Source organism: Mustela nivalis, assembly GCF_964662115.1.
Source record: "Mustela nivalis genome assembly, chromosome: 7".
NCBI lineage: Eukaryota > Metazoa > Chordata > Mammalia > Carnivora > Mustelidae > Mustela > Mustela nivalis.
Window position 1 is genome coordinate 87,547,146 of NC_139026.1, and position 22,674 is coordinate 87,569,819.

The window sequence follows — 22,674 nt, forward strand, 5'->3', positions numbered from 1 at the left end:
GTCTTTGGGTAGTTGCCTTATTGTAAATCCAGCCCCTCTGAGTCCAGGCCCGCAGAGGCCTGAAGCAAGCTCTTTGGCGCCTCCTTGTGGCTTCTCTAGGAAAGGATCTCTTCTGGAAAGTGAGGCCCCAGAAGCCAACACAAGGACGCTCTGAACAGGGGTTGCAGGGGAGGAAACCTGAATCTTCCTGATCCCATGGCGACCCTGAATTACTGGCAACACTCCGCCTCTCACAGACATGGCCACCAGTGATGATGACCGTGCCCTTTGCAGAGCCCTGACGGTGCGGGGCGGTGGGGAGGGGGTGTCCCGGCGGGACTCCGGCTTTGGTTGTTCCAAGCTGGTCATGTTTGAGGAAAGGATTTGGAGCGACAGATCCCAGGGCCTCCCTTGAGGGCAATGAGGCCAGTGACTAGTATGTCTGGCCTCCACCTGATCTGCCTCTTTCCAGTTCACAGCCAATCAACAGTCTTGGAGGGGTGACAGGGCCACAGCCGGGTTCAAGGCAGGGTGTGGAAAGAGGGGAGGGTCTGGGTGTGGCATGGTGTGGGGAGTAATGGTTGCTGGCTGGGGACTGGAGGGCTGGTGCCCACTGTGTTTTGCAGGTAACAGAAACCTGTCCAAGCTACTACCAGTCTCCAAATGGGGAAACGTCCTGCAATGCTCCTGGGGTGTCTTGTGGACCTGTAAGCAGGGATACAGCTGGGCCTCAGGAACCATCTGGTTGAGTTGCTAATAAGATTATTTCTTGTGTTTCTATGTAATTTTTTTTACTTTCTGACTTCTTTCTTTTTCCTTCCTCCCTCCTTCCCTTCCTCCCTCCCTCCCTTCCTTCCTAGAGAATATCCAAGTGGGGTGGTGGGGCAGAGGGAGAGAATCATAAGCAGACCTTCCACTGAGCACAGAGCCAGACAACGGACTGGATATCTCATGACCCCGAGATCACGACCTGAGCCAAAATGAAGAGTCAGAAACTCAACCGACTGAAGCATCCTGGCGCCGCATCTTTCTGGCTATTTTCTTTTCTTTTCTTTTTTTTGGCTATTTTCAAGATGTTCCCTAATTTTCTGTGTCAACAGTTTGACTGTGACATGCTATTGTGTTTTTCTTTCCATTTATCCTGTTTGGGGTTCTCTGGGCTTCTTGGATCTGTGGTTTGTTGTGTTTCGTTAATTTGGGATTCTGAGTGATCATCTCTTCAAGTATTTCTTCTACCCCATTCTGTCTCCCCTGGGATTTCCATTACATACGGGTTAGACCAGTTGTCATTGTACCATATGTCTTGGTGCTTAGTTTTGGGTTTGCTCAATTGTTTGTTTGCTTCTACTTTTTGGGAGACAGTCTGGTTCATTTTTGTTGATCTAGCTCCGTTCACAGATTTTTTTTCCCTCTGCTTTTATCCTGTTGGATAACTCTGTTGAAGGAATTCTTCATTTCTGCTATTAATGTTTTCACTTCTAGCATTTCCATTTTTCCATTTGTTTATAATTTCCTACTCTTTGCTCAAATTCCCCACCTGTTAAGCATGTTGTCCACCATTTCCACTAGACTGTTTATAGTAAATATAGCTATTTCAAAGTCACCAATTGATAGTTATATGTTAGCCATGCTCTTTTGTATTTATTTTTTTATTTTTATTTTTTTTAGAAGCTAACTCTTTCAATCATGCAGTCATGTTCATCCTTTTTCTGACTTTCCAAGTTGGCCTCCCCAGTCCTTGGAAGACAAGACCCGGCACGGCTTTCTGCTCCCTGGCTCTTGGCTGGGTTGTCTTCAAAAGGTTTTTGTCCTCTCCACTTTACCAGTACTTCCTTGTAGGTCGTGCTTAGGGCTTAAAGCAGGCCCTTTCCTCATGTCCCCTTCTCCACATTAGTATTGGCTTGTCATTTTGGAAGCCCCAAGGCCATGGGCCACACAAGCAGATCTATGGCCAATCCCTAAATCTGGCTTGAAGAAATATGCTAAGAAGTATTCCTTTCCATGCCTCAGGCTTCTTGGAGGTTTTTTTGGGAGGTGGAGGTGATATCTTATTTGACCACATACATCAAGTTTGCTCTGAAAAAAAAAAAAAAAAAAAGAAGCTCATATCAAAAACCTCATAACTCGGGGCGCCTGGGTGGCTCAGTGGGTTAAGCCTCTGCTTTCGGCTTAGGTCATGATCTCAGGGTCCTGGGATTGAGCCCTGCATCAGGCTCTCTGCTCAGCAGGGAGCCTGCTTCCCCCGTCTCTCTGCCTGCCTCTCTGTCTACTTGTGATCTTTCTGTCAAATAAATAAATAAAATCTTAAAAAAAAAAAAAAAACCAAAAACCTCATAACTTGAAAACACCATATATATCATAGAGAGACAGAGATAGAGGGATATCTCTCCTTGGTGTCCAAACCTCTTGGCTTTCCAGCTTGGACAATCCACAGCTTCTTTGCCTTCAAGGAGATGGACCGTCGACAAAGCAGAAGAATCTGGCAGACATTCTGCTCGCTTGCCAGAGTGCTTGCTAGAGGATGTCCAGAAAGTCCAAGTTCACCATCACCAGACCAGGTGTAGCCACTAGGCACCTTAAGCCCAGTGCCAAGAGCCTATAAAAACGTACAAAACCCTTAAAATGTCATTGGCTTCAAAAAATCTGTAAAAACATTAATATGCAATTGTTGACAAAACATAATACTGTCAGTTTCATTACACTGTCAAATTTAGTATTAAAATATCCTTGTTACATTTACAAAACTTGTTAGATTTCATCCCTATGCATGAAGATCGTTGAGGAGTCACAGCCAACGACATGTTAAAAAAACTCCTAGCGGGTTATTTCCAAAGCAAAGTTATATAAATCCTTTCAAATTATATAAAGCAGTGCATTTAGCGTGAGGGCATTTTATTGTGGGGGATACCACTGGGGCAAGGTGTCCAAAGAAAGAATCAGCCTGGGACCTGAAAGGCCAGGAGCGGAGGGGTTGCCTGAACTGTCCTGTGTGAGACCTGCATCAGGAACACCTCTCACCTTCCTCTCCATCCTTGCTGTGTGCTAAACCATTGCTCAGAAGTCATCTTCTACTCTGACATCATCGAAAGGCCAGCTGTTCACATCCCATAGCCTTTTCTTCCTTCCAGAGTCTCAACCTTGAGGGGAAGCCTGGATAGCATGGTTCCTGATAAACAGAGTCACCAGATTATGGGTTCTCTGAGGACAAGGTCATTTCCTGACCAATTTCAGGAAAGGTGCAGCAGGGCCAGTGGAGAAGAGGGCGAGGGTGAAGACCAAGTTCAAGATGGGGCAGACAGCTGTGTGCCACGGAGGGTGGGACGGGCATCAGTGCTGGTTGGCTGAACTCACAAAGGTAGTGTTGTAACTGCATCGAAGACAATTTCCAGAGATGGCCACCTTGGCCCACACCATCTAGATCTGGATCTTGTGTCCCCTGTCTTCCCTCCAGCCCTCACTCCTCAGAGACCTACACGCCTCTGCCTCCCACCCAGTGACGCTTGGCCTTGACTGGTCCTTGATAATCACCTTTTGTTCTTATCTTTTGAGCTTTCCCGCTACTTCTCAGCACAACAGTTACTTATCTGTCCAGGACTGTGATTCAGTGAAAAGTTACTGGTGTCTGCCGGCCACTAATCGTGGCCGTCTCAGCTTGTTGGCTCCCAAAAGGGTAGAGACACTTCTTGGGGAAAGCGCCCCAGTGGGCTTCTCCAGGTCAGGGGCTAAGTGGTCATGGAGCTGGCTGGGGAAATGAGTCGGGGAGGGGTGGGTTTTCAGCGACAACACAGAAATCTTTAAAAATAAACACACTGCTATTTTATTTAAAAATGTACAGTTTGGGGACCGAAGGAGGAAAGTAGTGTTTCTCAAAGTTCCAGAACTACTTAGCGATACCCAGGATGTTTGTGTAAAAACACCAGCTGGGAACCTGCCTTTGAAACAAGTTTCTATGTGATGTTTAGTCACCCTGAAGTTTGAGAATCACTGACTAAGGGATGGAGTGAGGACTGAGATTGTCTCGATCCTTCTGGCTTTTTAGAGTTCCGGGAAAGGACTCATTGGACTTCTTACAAGCGAGCTCGGCTGACTCATCTGGGGCTTCCTGGTGTTCCTTTCTGTCAGCTACCAAGTCACTGAAAAAGTCAATTCAATTATGGGTTGGAGAGCAGCTGAGAGGAGGCCACCCAGCCCATCCAGCCCACCCAAGAACTTCCCTCGTGGCCTCTGGGAGACAGTCCAGGACATCGCCCAGCCTGGATCCCGATGTGGAACTGCTCACTGTAACACTTGTGTCACATCCTAGGGGCTCTACCTCTTGTCTCACATCACAGGGTACTTCCTCTTCCCTCCCCTTATCCTTTCCCGCTCCTTCCTCTCCATCAGGGTTCCTTCCTCCCCACTCCCTGCTTGCTCATCTCCTTCCCCAGAAACAGTTACAAGCCCTCTCGTCAGTCCGTCTGCAGCAGGGTGGAGGTCTGTGTGAGTCTGTGCTCGCTGCACCTTGGCGGAACACGTGAACCACCGAGCTTGGGCAGCGTGGGAATAGTCCGCGAGCTAAGGAGGGCAGAGCACTTAGAATCAGCCTTGAGATTCTTCTGTCACAGCAGACAGTGTTTTGTGTGTACGGGCACTCAGTGATCTCACCTGTCAGACAGGAAGCCCAGGGGAGAGGTTTACAAGACAAGGCAGAGCCAGCTCTTGGTGGAGGGGGTCTGCTGGTTTTTGAGGGACAGGGCCTTTCTAGTGTCCCAACCCATGAAGGGACGATGAAGAGCCCTTCCCCGTGTTTTAAGGGGACACGCCAGGGACCTGTAGATGAGACAGGCTGTCCCCCGCAGACAGGAGAATGGGGAAGGCAGTGTGCAGCTTATCCCTACTTAGGAGACTAGATGATGCTGTGACCTGGGCCCTGGGAGCTGCTGAGGGTGACAGGAACACTAAGAAGTGAGTGACCTGGGACCACACCGCAGCTGGATCTGAGGATCCTCGGTGAGCCAGGGGCAGGTGGCCAGAGAGAAGGTACCCTCTAGTAGGAGTGAAAGCGGAGTGTGTCTCCATGCAAGGAGCCCTTGCAAAGAAAGCAGCACAGCCAACCCCACCATGCCCCCAGGCAGCAGTAGCCTGGGCGAGCAGCAGAGAACTTTCATTAGAGAGTGGCCGATTCCCACGCCACAATAATGGGGTCCCAAGACAACGTGGGAGCCCCCGCACTGAACCATTCCGGACCAGCCTGACATGCAGGGAGGGGACACCCATCTGGGATGTGGAGCAAGAAGACAGAAGAAGCAAGGCTTTGCCTCTACACCTGATAGTATGAAGCACTGAACAGAGTTGTATCGAATTAAGAAAGGGGGGAAGAAAATTGTATTCACTTAAATTCCCCTGGAAAGGGGAAGCTGTCTTTGCCGGGAACAATATTTTGATAAGTGCAAAAGCCTGAAGCTGAGATCCCAGTGGAGGCCTGGGTGTGGGTGGAACAGCTCTGCAGGAGACAGGAAGGAGTGAGTTCTGCATGTTATGCCAGAGAGGGGGGAAGAAAGGAGGCTGTCGCTCAGTGCTGTTCGCCCAGAAGCTCTTTCTTTCCCCATTACCCCCCCACCCGCCTCGCAAATTTTCAAGGGTCAAGTGGAGTGTGTGTTCTTGATAGTCACACATATTTATGTGTGGGGGAAGAACAAAGGCCTGAGATTCAAGCGGACGCCAAGCCAAGCCCAGGCCCTGGCAGGGATGCAGAGAGAGGAGGAGCTCCGGGAGAAGAGACTCTACTATGGGGGGCCTTGGGCAAGTGTAGCCAAATCTTAGCAGAGCATGGCCCCAGCTGACCTCTGGTTTCCTGAGTTCTGCCACAGTGTTGTTTTGGTTACGTTCAATGAATTCTGTTTGCCCTTTCCAACTCAGCTAACAACATACACACATACGGACACACACATATCTCTTAGCCATTCTCCATGAACTGGAAGCCAGGTGTCTTGTGTACCATCTGGGATCCTTGGGCCTGCTTCAGAGCCAAGGGCCAGCCTTGTTTGATCTTATTATGTCATCCTCTCTTCCCTAAGTCCCCGTCTGGAGGGCAGGGCAGTAGCCGCATCCGATAGCCTTGGTTCTGGTTAGATCTAGACTAGCAGGCCTCAGTGTCCTCTCCCTGTCAAAGATCTATAATTGGGGCAGGGTTAGGGCCACAAGGGGCAGCTGGGATTGTCTCCAAATGTCTAAAAAGACTCCTTGAAAGAGCCTTGAGTCTTCAACAGTGACATCTTCAAGCCTGGAGAGCCAAAGGAGTGTGGAGGTTCCCTAACTAGAAAAGCCTCCTGTCAGCCCACTGAGTCCTGCCCCTTCCCCTCAACAGTTCTTCCTGGGAACAATTCTAGAAGGCAGTAAGGAAATGAGAACGCCAAAGACAGGCCCAGGCCCAAGTGTCAGCTTCATCACAGGATTCTTGGTCTCCCTCATCTCTCCATTCCTGCACCTGGTTTTCTCAACGAGAACGACCCCCCCCTCCCCATCTAGGGCAGAATTCACCTCCTAAGCCAACTCAGGAAATAAGTGGCAGCTCAGGCAACAAGTGGGCAGTTAAGACTTGCCTAGTGATCTTCTGAGACACTACGTGAAGTCCTGTGAGAGAACTAGAATGGTGGCATGGGGACCCAAGCTGATGGCTGGTGAGGCAGCTGAACATCTCTATCTGATCTGATATGATAAATGAGGTCGTTATGAATGTCAGGAAAGTGGTCTCTTGGGTTGTTGATCTGAGACAGTGTGCACTCTGGCCCCTGGCCTTGGTGGGAATATCTCCCCAAATCCGGATTAACTGCCTAGGCTTACACCTTACCAGGTCTTGAGGGACTGTAAGCTTCTTCGATAGGAAGGCACATCCAAGGCCAACAGCCGGGGAATGTCAGGGCACCCTCCAAACTGGTCCCAGGTCAGTCTGGGGGGAGTCCTCTTTTCTATTGGGTGACTGGAGGAGGCCACATCAGTTCTCCAGATGGCCTCCATCTGGTTCTCCTGCTGGCTGGGGTATGGAGGTCGAAAGCATAGAAAAGACACAAAAAAGTTAGATACACAGAGAGAGATCAAGAAACAATAAGCTCCCCAAGTCCGTAAGGCCCAAAACATTGGGTCTTGTTTTCTTGCCCTCTCAACTAGTTGTCACCACCGTCCTGTCACCTCGCTTCCCCTTGACACTAAGCCTCATCTCCCTGGGGCTTCTCTGGCTGAGGGGCAGCTGGAGGTGCGCTAGGACAGCCTCTGTTCTTCTAGGCATGTGTCCCAGGGATGCCCCACACAGGGAAGGATGTGTGTGTTCTTGACACCCCCCAGAAGCTCATGGTATCCTTTTTTTTTTTTTTTTTAAATTTTATTTATTTATTTGACAGAGAGAGAGAGAGATCACAAGTAGGCAGAAAGGCAGGCAGAGAGAGAGAGGGAGGCAGGCTCCCTGTTGAGCAGAGAGCCTGATGCGGGACTCAATCCCAGGACCCTGAGATCATGACCTGAGCCAAAGGCAGAGGCTTAACCCACTGAGCCACCCGGGTGCCCCTCATGGTATCTCTTTCTGAGCCTGGAGGTTACAAGGTGGGAAGGATCAGGTTTATTTATATAGACAGATCAATAGCAGGTGCTGGACCAACAATGCTCAGTTGCAATTTGAAACCTACTTGACCTGGCTGGCTTCTGAAGCCCATGTCTTGTTGTTGTCTCTCTCTCTCTCTCACACACACACACACACACACACACACACACACACACACACACACGGGCTTGTGAGCCAATGGGCAGAGTCGAGCAGGGTGGCTGAGAAGACAGGCATCTTGCAATTCGTGAGGTAAGCTTGGCCTGTCTTTGTCCTCACCAAGCTGCCAGTCTCCCCAGTCTGGCCATCCCCAGTCTTGCTCCCAGTACCCCCACCCATCCCTCGGGCTGCCCGTCACCTACCGGGCCCCGCGCAGGGGAGCACATTCCCAGGGCTTGGGCGTGAAGCGCTCTGGGGACTGCCTGCTGAAGGGGCCGCAGGAGTGGATGCGCCGGAGAAAGGATGGGGGTGGCTTGTTTTTCCTGGACTTTGGGTTGGTGATCACAGGAGTGTGCAGATGGATGTTCCACTCCAGCTGGAGCTAGAGGAACCAGCAGAGAGGCATCACAGAGACAGGAATTCATCCCCTCTCGAGAGCACAGCCTGACTCGGGGCTGAGAAGAGAAGGTAAGCCCCAGGGAATCCCTCCAATCAGAGATTCCTGGGACCCCCGAGTATCAAAATTTCCTAAAAATTCCTTGAAAAATTTTTTTAAAGATTTTATTTATTTATTTGACAGAGAGAGGAGACACAGCCAGAGAGGGAACACAAGCAGTGGGAGTGGGAGAGGCAGAAGCAGACTCCCCATTGAGCAGGGAACCCGATGTGGGACTCGATCCCAGGACTCTGGGACAATGACCGGACCCAAAGGCAGATGCTTAACAATTGAGCCACCCCGGTATCCCAAAACTCCTTGACTTCTTATTTGCTAGGTTAGCTCCTCTTTTCTCCTTTGTTATGGAGAAGCTGGACAGTGAGCGAAAGAGCAAGGAAAAATCTAAAGGAAGCCAGAGCAACAGGAACTCGAGACAGCATGCAGGGCTCATGACGTGAGCCTGAGTTGTGCCTAGAATGCTCTGGGTACTTTTTTCTTCGGCCCCTGCCTTGGCATTGAGTGAGGAGTGAGGGAACCCTGCCTGTCCCCTTCCTTCTCAGCCTCAAAACCAATGTAGCAAGTCAAGCTACCTATAGCAGATGATCAGGGCTAGGGGAAAGTGGTAGGAAACTGAGTTGAGAGAATAGCCCCACAGCCAGGGCTCCTCCAACTGCCCAATGTCAGCACTTACGCTGTGTGCCTCAGCATACAGCTTCCCCCAAACTCAAATCGCCCTCTTGGCTCAACCCTAGGGAGGACTCCCTGTGGGTTCTGAACCAATGCTGTGATTTCCCAATCCCCCCCGGCAAACTGTCAGCTAGCCCTCTGTGGACCATGTCAACACTTGCTGCTTCTCTGAGCCTGCTAGCAGGGGAAACTGAAGCTGGCCCACAGAGAGTATGAACGGGTCAAACCCACAGGTCAGGCCTCAAAAAGACTTTGTACTGTCAACAGCAACACCCAAACCCAGAAGGCTATGAGCAGAGCTGTTAAAATTGAGAAGGAAAATAATTCTAACCTAGACTGCTGTCTCCAGACAAACTGTCCATTCGGAGTGAAGGGACTGAGTGAAGACATTTTCAACCAGGGTCTCAGTGATTTTACCTGTCAGGAACCTTGGGCAGGAAGTGATGGGAAGAGACCTGGTATCTGGAAGCCAAGGGAGCTGTCCCAGAGAGCAGCAGAGTAAGACCCCGGCATGTGGGTGCCAAAGACAGCTGTGACCAAGCCGGAAGAGCAAGTAGAACCCACAGGAGCAGGGCAGAGGGACCCATGAAGGAAGGAGAACTTGGGCACAAAGCTGGGACTGCAGGGTCCAGCTGCCTCCCCTCTCCCCAAGAGTCCTTCTTCTATAGCTCATTCTGAGGGCCTCTCTCTCTCTCCCAGACTCCCCCATATATGGAAACTGGAAAGTTGCCCTTCCTCCCACTCAGGCGCTTCCAGCCTTCGCCTCCTCTTGCCTCAGAGGCTTTCACCTGCCCTCTTAGTTCCTTTCAGCTGCCCACTCCCCAGTTCTACTCCAGAGCCCCACTGGCTCACTTCCTGGCCCTGTCCCTCCTGATGGCGCTGACCTCTGGCAGGGGAGGCCCACCTTGGGGAACATGGTCGCCATGCTGCTCAGACACTCTCGGCGCTTCTCCTCCAGGTCCTTCTGCTTGTCTTCCCAGGCCTGCAGCCAGAGGTTCTGCAGGTGGTCGATGTTATCCAGGAAGACATAGAGGTTCTGGGCCTTGTAGGCAGTCCCAGTTTCCCGCATGACTTGTATGTGGTCAGTCACTTCCTGTCTGGGAGACAAGGGAAGTGACTTCGTGGGTGAAAGGGATTCCCGTTCCCCCAAGTCTGTTAAGCAGAGGGGACTCTGTGTTATAGATGCTGACAGCAAGGAGAGCAACAGAGGCTGTTGAAAGCCAAGGAAAGCAGGAGGCAGAGAAGTGCAAGGTGGTGGCAGGTGAGGAGCCATAGGGCCTGGCTAGAAACAGAGAGAGAGAGTAAGGCAGGCCGGGGAGCATAGTAGGTGCATTAGGGACAAGGTGAAGGGAAGAGAGGAAGAAATAAGGGAGCGGGCTTTGAGGAAAAGCAAGTTGCTGGCCCGCCAAGGCCCCAAGGCCAGACATCCTTTGCCAGTTCCCTCCCTCAGGGGACCTTGTCTGGGGGGACCTCTCCATCCCCATTCGCCCTGTGCTCCTCCTATTTAGGTGTTGGCTCTGCCCACACATGGCGGGGGGGCTTGGGCGCCAGGGGTACCTACCGGAGACTCCGGAAGCGCCTGTAGAGGATGTACCTGTGGCACAGGCACTGCAGCCGGAGTGTGCCGAGCTCCATGGTGGTGGTGGTGAGCTCCAGCGCCTTGCTGCGCAGTGAGTGCGGCAGCCCTGGCTCAGCCTCCTTGCTCAGGAGCTGCAGGTTCTTCCTCTGGGCCTCTGCATCCATGTGGTATACTTTCCCCTTAAAAGCTGCCGGGGAGATATGCAGCAGAGGCCGGGACACCTTTTGGATGGATGTCCCTGCGACAGGGAAAGAGGCTGATTTCTTGGGCTTCATGGGAACCTGGGAGGCCCATGGTTTCTGGGTAGACTTGGCGGAACGCAGGTTCCTCTGGTGTCTGGGGGCAGGCTGCGGGGTACTAGGGGACCTAGGCTGGCGTGGCCTCCTGCCTTGGTGAGCAGACTGGGCCCGGCTTGGGGGAGGTGCCAGGGATGTCTTCTCCAGGTCTTTCCACCGCCTGGTGGTCGTGAAGATCATCCTCTCCACGTCCTCGCCCGACCGCTCCAGGTCTCTCCGTGGGCCCCCGTGCTCCTTCTCCTGCTGGCCCAACCTCTGCTGCTGCTCCCTCGCCGCCGCCTCCATCTCCCACTGCAGCAGTTTTTCCTGATGCTCCTGCTCCAGCAGGGCCCATTTCTTCTGCCGCTGCAGCCACATCGCCTCCTCCTCCAGCCGCTGCTGCCTCTGCCTCTCCCAGCTGAGTTCTTCTTCCCAGTGCTCCACCTTGCTCTCCAAGGCCACCTTCTTAGAGCTCTCCGGGGACAGCTGCATCCTAACACGGTACTTAATTTGGAGTCCTTCCTTCTCTTGGACTGCTTTCTGGAAATCCTTCTGGTCTTTGACTTGGTGGCCTGGACTCTCTGCTGCTAGTCCTTCCCATTTCTTAGGAAACTTGTTATCTGCTGGGGATAGCAAGATGGGCTGGAGACACTCAGTGTCCTTGCTGCTGTACACATCGGCAATCCTTGCATGTGTGGTCATGGTGGAAAGTGCCTGAGATGTTGAAGGCCTAGTACCACTGTCCCAGGCTTCGGTCATGAAACCTGGGGGCAGTGACATAAGCAACCTTTCCTGCTGGGTTTTCTCCATGACTCTTTCTTTCTTTGAGAGGGTCTCTTTCTCAGTGGGGCCCAGGAGGTCGATCAAGATCTTGGCTGGTTCTTCTGCTTGATCTCTAGCAGACTGAGCCTTCTTCAGCTGGAACTCTAAGGCATGCTTTATCAGGAGAAGGTCATGGTATTTTCCCCCTAGAATTTCCACCTGCTTTAGTAGGGCATCCCTCTTGCTCTGTAGAACTTGGAGGGAATTCTGGAAGTAGAGCCTCTGGCTGCTGAGTTCTTTGGTCATCTCTAGTTCCAGGTTCCTGTATTTGGTCTCTAGGTTACTGTTCTCTTTGTGCTGGAGGGTCAAGGCCTTGTTGAGGTTCTCCACCACAGCAGACATGTACCGGATGGCTCTGATCTCCCCCTGGTTGAACATGGTGGAGTCCAGGAGCTCCTGCAGCATGGACATCACCTCAGAGACCTTCATGCATGTAGTATGCTTGTCCTGGAGCATCTGCTCTGGGCTCAGTGGCTGAGGGTAGGATGCAGATCTGGGGGGGCTTTGTTCCCACCAGCCCCGCCAGAAGGTGTGTTTGGATACTAGGAGAGGTGGAGAGAACAAAAGCAATAAACTTCTATGGGTGCCACTGATTATACAGATTCTCTACACCCTGCTTGGCCAAATTCCCCATCCAACACTCTTAGGCCTTTGGCAAGAATAAGGAGCTGAGGCAACACGTGAGACCAGGGGAGATATTGTCAGGAGAGGTCTCTGCCAGGCTCAGAACTTGCCCAGAGCTTGCCCACTGGGGTCTGCCAGCTCCAAGGCACCTGCAGGGCCCATGGGGCCTGACACTATCTAATTCAATGTATTTCTAATCCTACATATTTCCCTGGAGTAAATTTACTTTTCTAATCGTGCTACTTCCCAGCCTCAGTATCCATGTTTGGCTCCCTACTGTCAACTACCCAAACTCTGGAAGCCTACCTGGGACTTAGATTCCAGATCATCTGAGAAGCTTTGTTTCCCTTTCCCAGTTACCACTAGACTGTGTAGTGAATTTGCCACATGATTCCGCCACTGTTCACACATTGGGTTTTTTAATGACTAATGTCTTCTTCCATTAGGGGGGTCATGAACTCTTTTGATACTTTGATGAAAGCAAGGACCTTCTTAGGAAAATGCACATAAGTACAGGCCGTGCACTCTTCAAACCCATTCATAGACTTCAGCTCCTCAGGACTGGGTCATGGTCCTAGCAGTATTCCCTTGATCTATGTATGTAGGTCTGCGAGAGTAATTATCTTGGAGCATCCATTCACTTGTCCATTCGACAAACATCACTGACAGAAAAAACACTAGCTAACTTTGGATGACAGGCTAAAGGGTACATGGAAATTAAGTGGCACTGAAGTCAAGCTAGCACTTAGCTAATATTGTCAGAGAGGCCATATGGCCTAATGGTTCAGAGGTTGAATTCTAGAATCAGATAACTTGGGCTTGAATCCCCTCCTTACTATTTGCTTTAGGCAAGTTTCCTAACCTCTCAGTGCCTCTGTTTCTGAAAAATGGGGATCACCACAGCATCTACTCATAGGACTTCACTAAATCATGCATGTTTAATGGCAAGCACAGAACTGGGTACCTCGTAAGTGCTCAGTAAGTAATCCTTAAGAAGAAATCAATAGGACACGGCCTTTGCGCTCCAGGAGTTTATAATCCAGCAGAGAAATGCATATAAAAATAACTATTTTTCAAGACATAATATGCTAAGGATGGTAGGAGAGACTGTCTCCTTCTTGCATACCCTTCCCTGCTTCCTTCCTCCCCCAACTATCAATCTTGCTTGATAGTTGGCCATGATAATCAATGATAAAACCCTAATATGACCTACATGCCTACTGAGCATGGTTCCAGATGCCTCAGACCCAGTGGTCCTGGCATATGGGCAGTGCGCTCCTCACTTTGTGTATGACAAGAATGAGGTTCTCAGGGGTGCTTGGGTGGCTCAGTGGTTTAAAGCCTCTGCCTTCGGCTCAGGTTATGATCCCAGAGTCCTGAGATTGAGTCCCACATCGGGCTATCTGCTTAGCAGGGAGCCTGCTTCCTCCTCTCTCTCTCTCTCTCTCTCTCTCTGCCTGCCTCTCTGCCTACTTGTGATCTCTGTCTGTCGAATAAGTAAATAAAATCTTTAAAAGAAAAAAAAAAGAATGAGGTTCACAAAGATGAAACAACCTGTTCAATGTCACACAGCCCGAAATTGGCACATGGGATTCAAACTCAAGTTCATCTGACTGTGAAGCCCATGCTCTTGAGTAAGATTAAAAAGCCAGAAAACTCAAGTGCGGGGTCTGGTTTTGCCACAGTTTTGTTTTGTTTTGTTTTGTTTTATGGTTCTTCTTCTCTGAGCTTTAATGCTGTCATCTATAAAATGTAGGAGGAGGGGAACCTGGGTGCCTCAATTGTTAAGCATCTGCCTTAGGCTCAGGTCATGATTCCAGGGTCTTGGGATTGAGCTCCACATCAGGCTTCCTGCTCTGTGGGAAGCCTGGCTCCCTCTCCCACTCTCCCTGCCTGTCAAATAAATAAATAAATAATCTTTAAAAAAGAAAACAAAATGTAGGAGGAGTAAATAATCTCAGGTCCCTTCTAGGGCTGATACAAGTAGAATTTCAAGGTTGAGCCATGTTGTTGATTGACCATTTCTGGAGCAGCCACAGTTGAGAAGGTTCTAAAAGGGCCTCTGGCTGAGTCTCACCAGATTTCTTGGCTCTGCAGCTGGATTTGGAGTAAGGAAGGGATGGTCTTTGGGATCCAGCTGCATACTCCATCCAGCCTTTCTGGCTTATTAGCCTTGATCTCCCAGGACCTCCATGAGGCTACAGCCCCAGTAAGCCCCAACAGGGACCTGTCTTCACATTACTCCTCGCCACAGCTCAGACCTGCTCAGTGCTCAACTTGGGTTCAACAGCCCAACCCCTCACTACTGCCTCTCCATCTCAGATAAGGCTTTTGTTAATGGAGAAGAATCAGAAAGACCCCCCATAGACCCCAGTATGGGACTTTTTCCTCTGAGATGGCATCCACCCCCACCCAATCTCCCCACCCCTCCACGCCTGCAACCTACTTTGTGTCCCTTTCTTTTGTCTTTCAATGAGAGTAGAGCAGAGGGAAATGAGAGACTCGATGCCTCCTTTGGTGGCAATGAGGGACAGAGGTAACACCTTCTCCATCACCTCAATCCATTCATCCAGAGCTTTCTCTTCCTCCTTACCCTTCCTGTTCCTGAGCTCATAGGTGAGACTGTCACCTGTAAATGGAGTGGGGGGGTACAGGCTGAGTGCAATCTGTCCTCTAGGGAGCCCTAAGGAGTCCCACAGCATGGGGGTTACACCAGCAGGCTTTGAGGTTGGATTGGATTCACCTCTTACTAGCTGTGTGGTGTTGGGTAAGTTACTGATTTCTGAGCCTCGGCATACATGCCTGTGAGAGAGCTGGATGGAAATTAAATGAGATAATACATGTGAAGTGATTAACATGAAGTCTGCTGTGTAGAAAATATGCAATAAATGTTAAACTGTGTTGTTGTTTAACTATAAGCCCAGAGATGTGTCTGTCTTTTTTTTTTTTTTAAGATTTTATTTATGTATTTGACAGAGAGAGATCACAAGTAGGCAGAGAGGCAGGCAGAGAGAGAGAGAGGAGGAAGCAGGCTCCCTGCTGAGCAGAGAGCCCCATGCAGGGCTCAATCCCAGGACCCTGGGATCATGACCTGAGCCGAAGGCAGAGGCTTAACCCACTGAGCCACCCAGGCGCCCCAAGATGTGTCTGTCATGTTTTGCTCTAAATCTCCTTTGCCTAGTCTGGTATCTGGACAATTAAATGAATTAATTGGAGTGAACAACTCTGCTTAGATCTTGGGGGGAGCTGAAGGACCACAGAACTGAGAGCTCCTTGGGGGCAGGGCAGTGTGACGGGCATGGGGCCCATCCCTATACCACCTTACGCCAACATTGCAGCATCTGCCCAAACTCATGGCAGAAGGTCTTGTGAAGGCATAACTCTGATCTTAATGCGGGTAGCACCTAGCTCTAGGGCTGCATCTAGATGGTCCACATTCAAGTGGCTATACCAATTGTTTACAGCTGGCATCAGTGCTGTTTGGCCCAGTGCCCATGAAGTAAGGGTCATTAAGTACTTTGAATATCATCTGTGGGTTCCTCTATACACTACCTGGTGTGTTCCACCAAAAAAACCCTGTTAGAACTAATAAACAAATTTGGTAAAGTTGCAGGATACAAAATCAACCTACAAAAGTCTGTTGCATTTCGGGGCACCTGGGTGGCTTAGTCACTTAAGCAACCAACTCTTGATTTTGGCTCAGGTCATGATCTCCGGGTTGTGGGATAGAGGCCACAATCAGACTCCACATGGTGTGGAGCCTGCTGGGGATTCTCCCCCCCGCCCCCGCCACTCCTCTCCCCGACTGCATGCATGTGTGTACATTCTCTCTCTCTCAAAATAAATAACAGTAAAGGTCTCTTTAAAAATCAGTTGCATTTCTATATGCTAACAATAAACTATCTGAAAAAGAAAAAAATAATCCCCTTTTCAACAGCATCAAAAAATAATAATATACTTAGGAATAAATTTAACTGGGGAGGTAAAGGACCTCCACACTATAAACTGTAAGATGTTGATAGAAGAAATTGAAGAAGACACATATAAATGGAAAGGTACTCCATATTCATGGATTGGAAGACAATATGGTTTAAAATATCCATACAACCATCTTAGAGCCGTCTACAGATTCAGTGAAATCTCTAACAAAATGCCAACAGCATTTTTCACAGAAACAGAAAAAACAACCCTAAAATTCACAGAGAACCACAGAAGGCCCCAAATAGCCAGAGTGATCTTGAGAAAAAGAACAAAGCTGGAGGTGTCATACTATCTGATTTCAAACTGTGCTACAAAGCTATAGTAATCAAGACAATATGGTATTGGCATAAAAAGAAATACAGGGATAAGTGGAAGAGAATAAAAAACCCAGAAATAAACCCTTGCATTCATAGGCAACTAATATTTGACAAGCAAGCCAAAAATACGCAGCGGGTGAAGGATGGCTCTTCAATGAGTGATGTTGGAAAACCTGGACATTCATGCATATTGGACCCCTATCTTACACCATTCTCAAAAATTAACTTGAAGTGGATGAAAGACTTAAATGTAAGACCTGAAACCATAAAACTCTTAGAAGAAAACATAGGGAAAAAGCTTCTTGACATTGGTCCTGGCAATGATTTTGACACCAAAAGCAGAGGCAACAGAAGCAAACATAAACAAGGGGGACTACATCAAACTAAAAAGTTTCTGCACAGTAAAAGGAACCATCAACAAAACAAAATGATGGGGTGCCTGGGTGGCTCAGTGGGTTAAAGCTTTTGCCTTCAGCTCAGGTCTTGACCTCGGGGTCCTAGGATTGAGACCCTCGTCAGGCTCTCTGCTTGGTGGGGGCACCTGCTTCCCACCCACCCCACCACCTTTCTGCCTACTTGTGATCTCTGTCTGTCAAATAAGTAAGTAAGATCTTTTAAAAAAATGATAAAGGCAATCTACAGAATGGGAGGAAGTATTTGCAAACAGGTTTATCTGATAAGGGGACAATATCCAAAAGAAGGTGCTCATACAACTCAATAGCCAACAAAACAAACAATCCAGTTTTAAAAAACCGGGGCAAAGGCCACACAGAAGCCATGATAAAGACCAAAGGAGGGGGACTCCCGGGTGGCTCAGTCAGTTGGGCCACTGCTTTCGGCTCAGGTCATGATCGCAGTGTCCTGGGATCGAGTCCCACCTCGGACTCCCTGCTTCGCAGGGCGCCTGCTTCTCTCTCTGCCTCTGCCTGACACTCTGTCTGCCACTCCACCTGCTTGTGCATGTGCGCTCTCTCTCTCTCTCTGACAAATAAATAAATAAAATCTTTAAAGGAAAAAAAAAAGAACAAAGGAGGCTGACCTGTTCTCAGAAAGCTTTCCTTTCATGCAAGCATCCAGCTTCCAGAAAGTGGCCCCTTGAAAAGTGACAACAACTTAATTGCCCAACCATAGCCATTCTGTGGCTACACAAGAGTCATACCCATATCCCTTTGATCAAATTTTCTGCACTAGCTCCAACACGTTCTGAACTGGTTTAAGTGTAAATGGCACAGAATCAGTTATCAAACAGCCTTTCAACTTGGGGAGAAAACTACCTACTGAGGTTACTCTCAGAGTTGTCCTGGTGTTGAGGAAAGCAGGAAAATGTGTGTCCCCTGTTGTGCTGATAAATGTGTCCAAGCCATGTGTCAGTGTGGACCTGGCTCCACACTGGAGTGGACCTCCACACTGGAGCCAGTGTGGACCTGGCTCCTGCTGGGACAGGACCAACATTTCCAGAGATGAGGAACCAGCCGTGCAGAAAAATCAAATGGCTTGCCTAAGTTCATACATCTCCTAAATGGTGGAGACAGACTCACATCTTCCCCAGAGCCAGTAATTTTAACCACAAAGGTATAGTGACTCCTGAAGTTGAAAAGGAGCTTTAGTGAAAGTGACAATGGTCCGTGGCCCTGAAGGGAGGGATGGCAGGAGGCCAAGAGCACCAGACAATTATTAAAATAAGTATCTTGAGAGATATTGAGGGCACACTAACATTAGAGATGACAACTTTAAAATGACACCAATTTGGACACACTTCTTTTGTTACTTGTCATATTAACAATGTAGAGCCAGAGTGTATTTATGATTCCTCTCAACCTTATGATTAAATACGTATATGAAAGAAAAAAAAGGCAAAAGATCTGAATAGACATTTTTCTAAAGACCCACAAATGGCCAAAAGGTACATGAAAAGGGGCTCAACACTACTCATCATCAGGGAAGCACAAATTAAAACCACAAGGAGATATTACCTCATACCTGATAGGACGGCTATCATGAAAAAGACTAGAGATAACAAGTGTTGGTGAGGATGTGGAAAAAGGGGACACTTTTGCGCTATTGGTGGGAATGTAAGTTGGTACCACCATTTTGGAAAACAGTATTTAATCTAAAAATTAAAACAGGGACCTCGGTAGCTCAGTTGGTTGAGCAAACGGCTTCAGCCTAGGTCATGATCCTGGAGTTCCAGGATCAAGTCCTGCATTGGGCTCCTGGCTCACCAGGGAGTCTGCTTCTCCCTCTTACCTTCCCCCTCTCATGCTTGCTGGCTCTCATTTTCTCTATCTCTCAAATAAATAAAATCTTAAAAAAAAATACAATTACCATATGATCCTGCAATCCCACTTCTGGGTATATGTCCAAAGGGAATGGAAGCACTACCTCCAAGAGATATCTGTATGCCCAGGTTACTGAAGCATTATCCACAAGAGCCGAGACATAAAACCAAGCTAAGTGTCAGCTGATCAATGAATGGTTAAGGAAAATGTGGTACACACAATGAAATATATATATTTTTTAGTTTATTTAAGTAATCTCTACCCCTAATGTGGGGCTTGAACTCACGACCCTTAGGTCAAGAGTCCTATGTTCCTCCAACTGAGCCAGCCAGGTGTCCCCTTCATGCAATGAAATATTATTCCATCATAGCGAGGGAAATCCTGCTATTTGTCACAACATGGATGGAATTTGAGGGTATTAGGCCAAGTGAAGTAAGTTGGACAGAGAGAGACAAACACGATGTTATCTCACTTCCATGTGGAATCTAAAAAGCTGAACTCACAGAAACCGATAGTAGATGGTGGTTACAAGGGTCTGGGTGGGGGTGGGGTCAATGGGGAAGTGTTGGCCAAAGGGTACAAAGTTTCGGTCATAAAAAAGTTCTGGGGTTCTAATATACAGTGTGGTGACTGTGCTAACCATGCCATGTTGTAATATGCCATGCTTGTAATTTACTAAGAGAATAGATCTTAAATGTTCTCAGCAGAAAAAAAAGGGCATCTTGTGAGATGATGAATGTGTTAACTAACCTGATTGTGACAAGCACCACACAACATATACATCTATCAAATCATGGCAGTGTACATTCTAAATTACACAATGTTATTTATCAATTATGTCTCAGTAAATCTGGGAAAAATACAAATAAAAAAATAAAAGAGCATGGGCTTGAATTTAATTTCAACCTTAATAAAAAAATGAGATGTCATGAACAGACATTTCTGCAAAGAAGACATCCACATGGCCAACAGACACATGAAAAAGTGCTCCACATCACTTGGCATCATGGAAATGCAAATCAAAACCACAGTGAGATACCACCTCACACCAGTCAGAATGGCTAAAATTAACCAGTCAGGAAACAACAACAGATGTTGGCGAGGATGCAGAGAAAGGGGAACCCTCCTACACTGTTGGGGAGAATGCAAGCTGGTGCAGCCACTCTGGAAAACAGCATGGAGGTTCCACAAAGAGTTGAAGATAGAGCTACCCTACGACCCAGCAATCGCACTACTGGGTATTTACCCTAAAGATACAAACGTACTGATCCGAAGCTGCACATGCACCTGAATGTTTATAGCAACAATGTCCACAATAGCCAAACTATAGAAAGATCCTAGATGCCCATCAACAGATGAATGGATAAAGAAAATGTGGCATACACACACACACACACACACACACACACACACACACACTGGAATACATGCAGCCATCAAAAAACTGAAATCTTGCCATTTGCAATGAGGTGAATGGAACTAGAAGTATTACGCTGAGTGAAATAAGTCAATCAGAGAAAGACAGTTATCATATGATCTCTCTGATATGAGGAATTTGAAGGCAGGGCAGGGGGACATGGGGGATAGGGAGGGAAAAAAATGAAACAAGATGGAACCGGGGAGGGAGACAAACCATAAGAGACTCTTAATCTCATGAAACAAACTGAGGGTTGCAGTGGGGGAGGGGGGAGGGATGGGGTGGCTGGGTGATGGACATTGGGAAGAGTATGTGCCATGGTCAGTGCTGTGAATTGTGAAAGATTGATGATTCACCTATACCCCTGAAGCAAATAATACATTATGTGTTAATTAAAAAAAGAGAGAGATGTCACCACAGACCTGTGACTTAGTTTCATCACCCATGCAGCTAATGTCACAATCTACTATGTTCTGGACAGTCACACATTTGTCCGTCTGGGGAGTAGACATGATTGCTGTGACAGGAGCAGGGGAAGGTCTCAGTAGAGAGGCGCTGTGCCAGCTGCCCCACCAGAGCCCACCTGGGGTGGGGTAAGGAAGAGACGGGAGTGAGGGTGGAACCAGTGTCCAGCTGTCCCCGGGCACCCAGTCCGCAAACTCACCCCAGTCACCCAGCCAGCGGAGAATTTCGTACAAGTGCTTCTCTTTGGTCTTAGCATCTTCCGAGAAGGAGGCAATTTTCTCCAGCAAGATGAATCTGTTCTTGCCCTTTCGCTCTGTCCGGTCAGATTTTGCCTTTTCTTTTAAATCATACCCTAGTTCTTCCTGGAAGCGGTTGATGACACAGTTGACATTGTCCAAGATGTCAGAGAGCTGGGAAGAAATATCCTACATGGGAGGCAGCAGATTTAGGGGTGTGAACTCCGGTGCCAGACACCATGGCCTGGAAGGGGTGATCTCAGACAAGTCAGTTCACCTCTTGGGGCTTCCGGGTCCTTACTTGTAAACTGGGGATTGTTAGGGTACTGATGTCACCAAGTTTTTGTAAAGATTAAATGAATTAATATTTGTAAAGCACTTAGGATAGTGCCTGCCACATAAAATAAGTGTTAGCTCTTTTTAAAAAAATTTTTATTTATTTATTTGACAGAGATCACAAGTAGGCAGAGAGGCAGGCAGAGAGGAGGAAGCAGACTCCCTGCTGAGTAGAGAGCCCGATGCAGCGCTTGATCCCAGGACCCTGGGATCATGACCTGAGCCGAAGGTAGAGGCTTTAACCCACTGAGCCACCCAGGCACCCATGTTAGCTCTTCTTAATGTCCTTGTGATGATTAAGACCAGGTCAGGAAGGAAGAGAATACTACAAATGTAGTGTGTGTGGGGCGCCTGGATGGCTCAGTGGGTTAAGCTGCTGCCTTTGGCTTAGGTCATGATCTCAGGGTCCTGGGATCGAGTCCCGCATTGGGCTCTCTGCTCAGCAGGGAGCCTGCTTCCCAATCTCTCTCTCTCTCTCTCTCAGCCTGCCTCTCTGTCTACTTGTGATCTCTGTCAAATAAATAAATAAAATCTTTTTTTTTTAAATGTAGTGTGTGCATTTCTTCAGAATTTTAAAATTTTCTAGGGACTTCTGGATATCTTGTAAGCATCCTGAAGCAACAGACTGAAAAATTGAGGCTCTAAGAAACCCTTAGGATCAGAGAGTCCCATTGAAAAAAAACTGCACTAGAGACTCATATGCAGGGTGAGTTCAGCCTTTGGCCATTTCTCTGTAAGCTTCTAGGGCTAACTGTGAAGGATGCTGACAGGTGGCCAAGAAGAGGCCCAAATCAGAAAGTCTGGGCCCCTCTTCTTGCCCTGCTAAGACTTATCACTAGGTGTCTCAGGGCCATCCTGGTTCTTCCTTATAGGCTGTTTCCTTCCTGTGCCCTGCCTCATGGGGGTTGTTTGATTTCAGTTTGCCCAACAGAGGCCAAGTCTAGGAGATGGATATTTTGGATTAATCTGTCTGCAAACCCACCTTACTGAGGATCCCAGGACCCCTGAAGGCCCAGAGCTGGATTCTTGCCCCAATCCGTGGTCAGTTCCCAGTCTCCACATCAGATCCCAATAGAAGGGTAACTCCTTCATTTCAAGTATTACCTCCTGAGCCCGTGTTAGCTGGGCAGCCTCAATCCTTGAGATGATGGCTTTCACTGAAGCAGGGGTCATCAACTGTGGGGGCCTGTCTTTCTCCATTTTGGATCACCCTGGTAGTTGCAAAGATGTCCTGTGTCTCTGGTACCCAGGCCTAGACATGGGATGCTAACTGCTTTGGGGTTAATGGTGCCAGAGTGGTTCCTGAGTACCCTCTGCCTAGACACAGCTCTCTATAACTGCCAGACATCAGGTTCCAACTGACCTTTCTCCAGTGACATCATCAGTTTGATTAGAAGAAAGACTCCTTGTCAACTATCTGCATGGTTATCTAGCTTTTTATCCATTACCTAGTATATATTAAGTCGACCTATTGTGGGTTTGTCTTTTTTAAAGATTTTATTTATTTGT

General features: G+C 48.4%; 1 protein-coding gene across 5 annotated transcripts; it reads right to left on the reverse strand.

The window, feature by feature from the left end:
- Positions 1-817: 817 nt before the first annotated feature.
- FAM186B (family with sequence similarity 186 member B) lies at positions 818-22,501 on the reverse strand. Of its 5 annotated transcripts, XR_014314331.1 has the most exons (9): positions 22,270-22,501; positions 20,793-21,018; positions 14,581-14,763; positions 10,396-12,052; positions 9,739-9,931; positions 7,915-8,093; positions 6,809-6,991; positions 2,383-2,575; positions 818-2,055 (listed from the first exon to the last, which is right to left on the reverse strand). XR_014314331.1 is itself a non-coding variant. In XM_082741210.1 (8 exons), the coding sequence occupies exons 1-8, from the start codon at positions 22,363-22,365 to the stop codon at positions 3,968-3,970; spliced, it is 2,847 nt and encodes a 948-aa protein (XP_082597336.1). In that variant the 5' UTR covers positions 22,366-22,501; the 3' UTR covers positions 3,464-3,967. The 5 variants fall into 5 exon arrangements, 4 of the variants coding, with proteins under 4 accessions (XP_082597336.1, XP_082597335.1, XP_082597338.1 ...); XM_082741210.1 differs by lacking the exons at positions 818-2,055; positions 2,383-2,575 and adding an exon at positions 3,464-4,112 and having other exon boundaries at positions 20,793-21,003; XM_082741209.1 differs by lacking the exons at positions 818-2,055; positions 2,383-2,575 and adding an exon at positions 3,465-4,112.
- Positions 22,502-22,674: the final 173 nt, after the last annotated feature.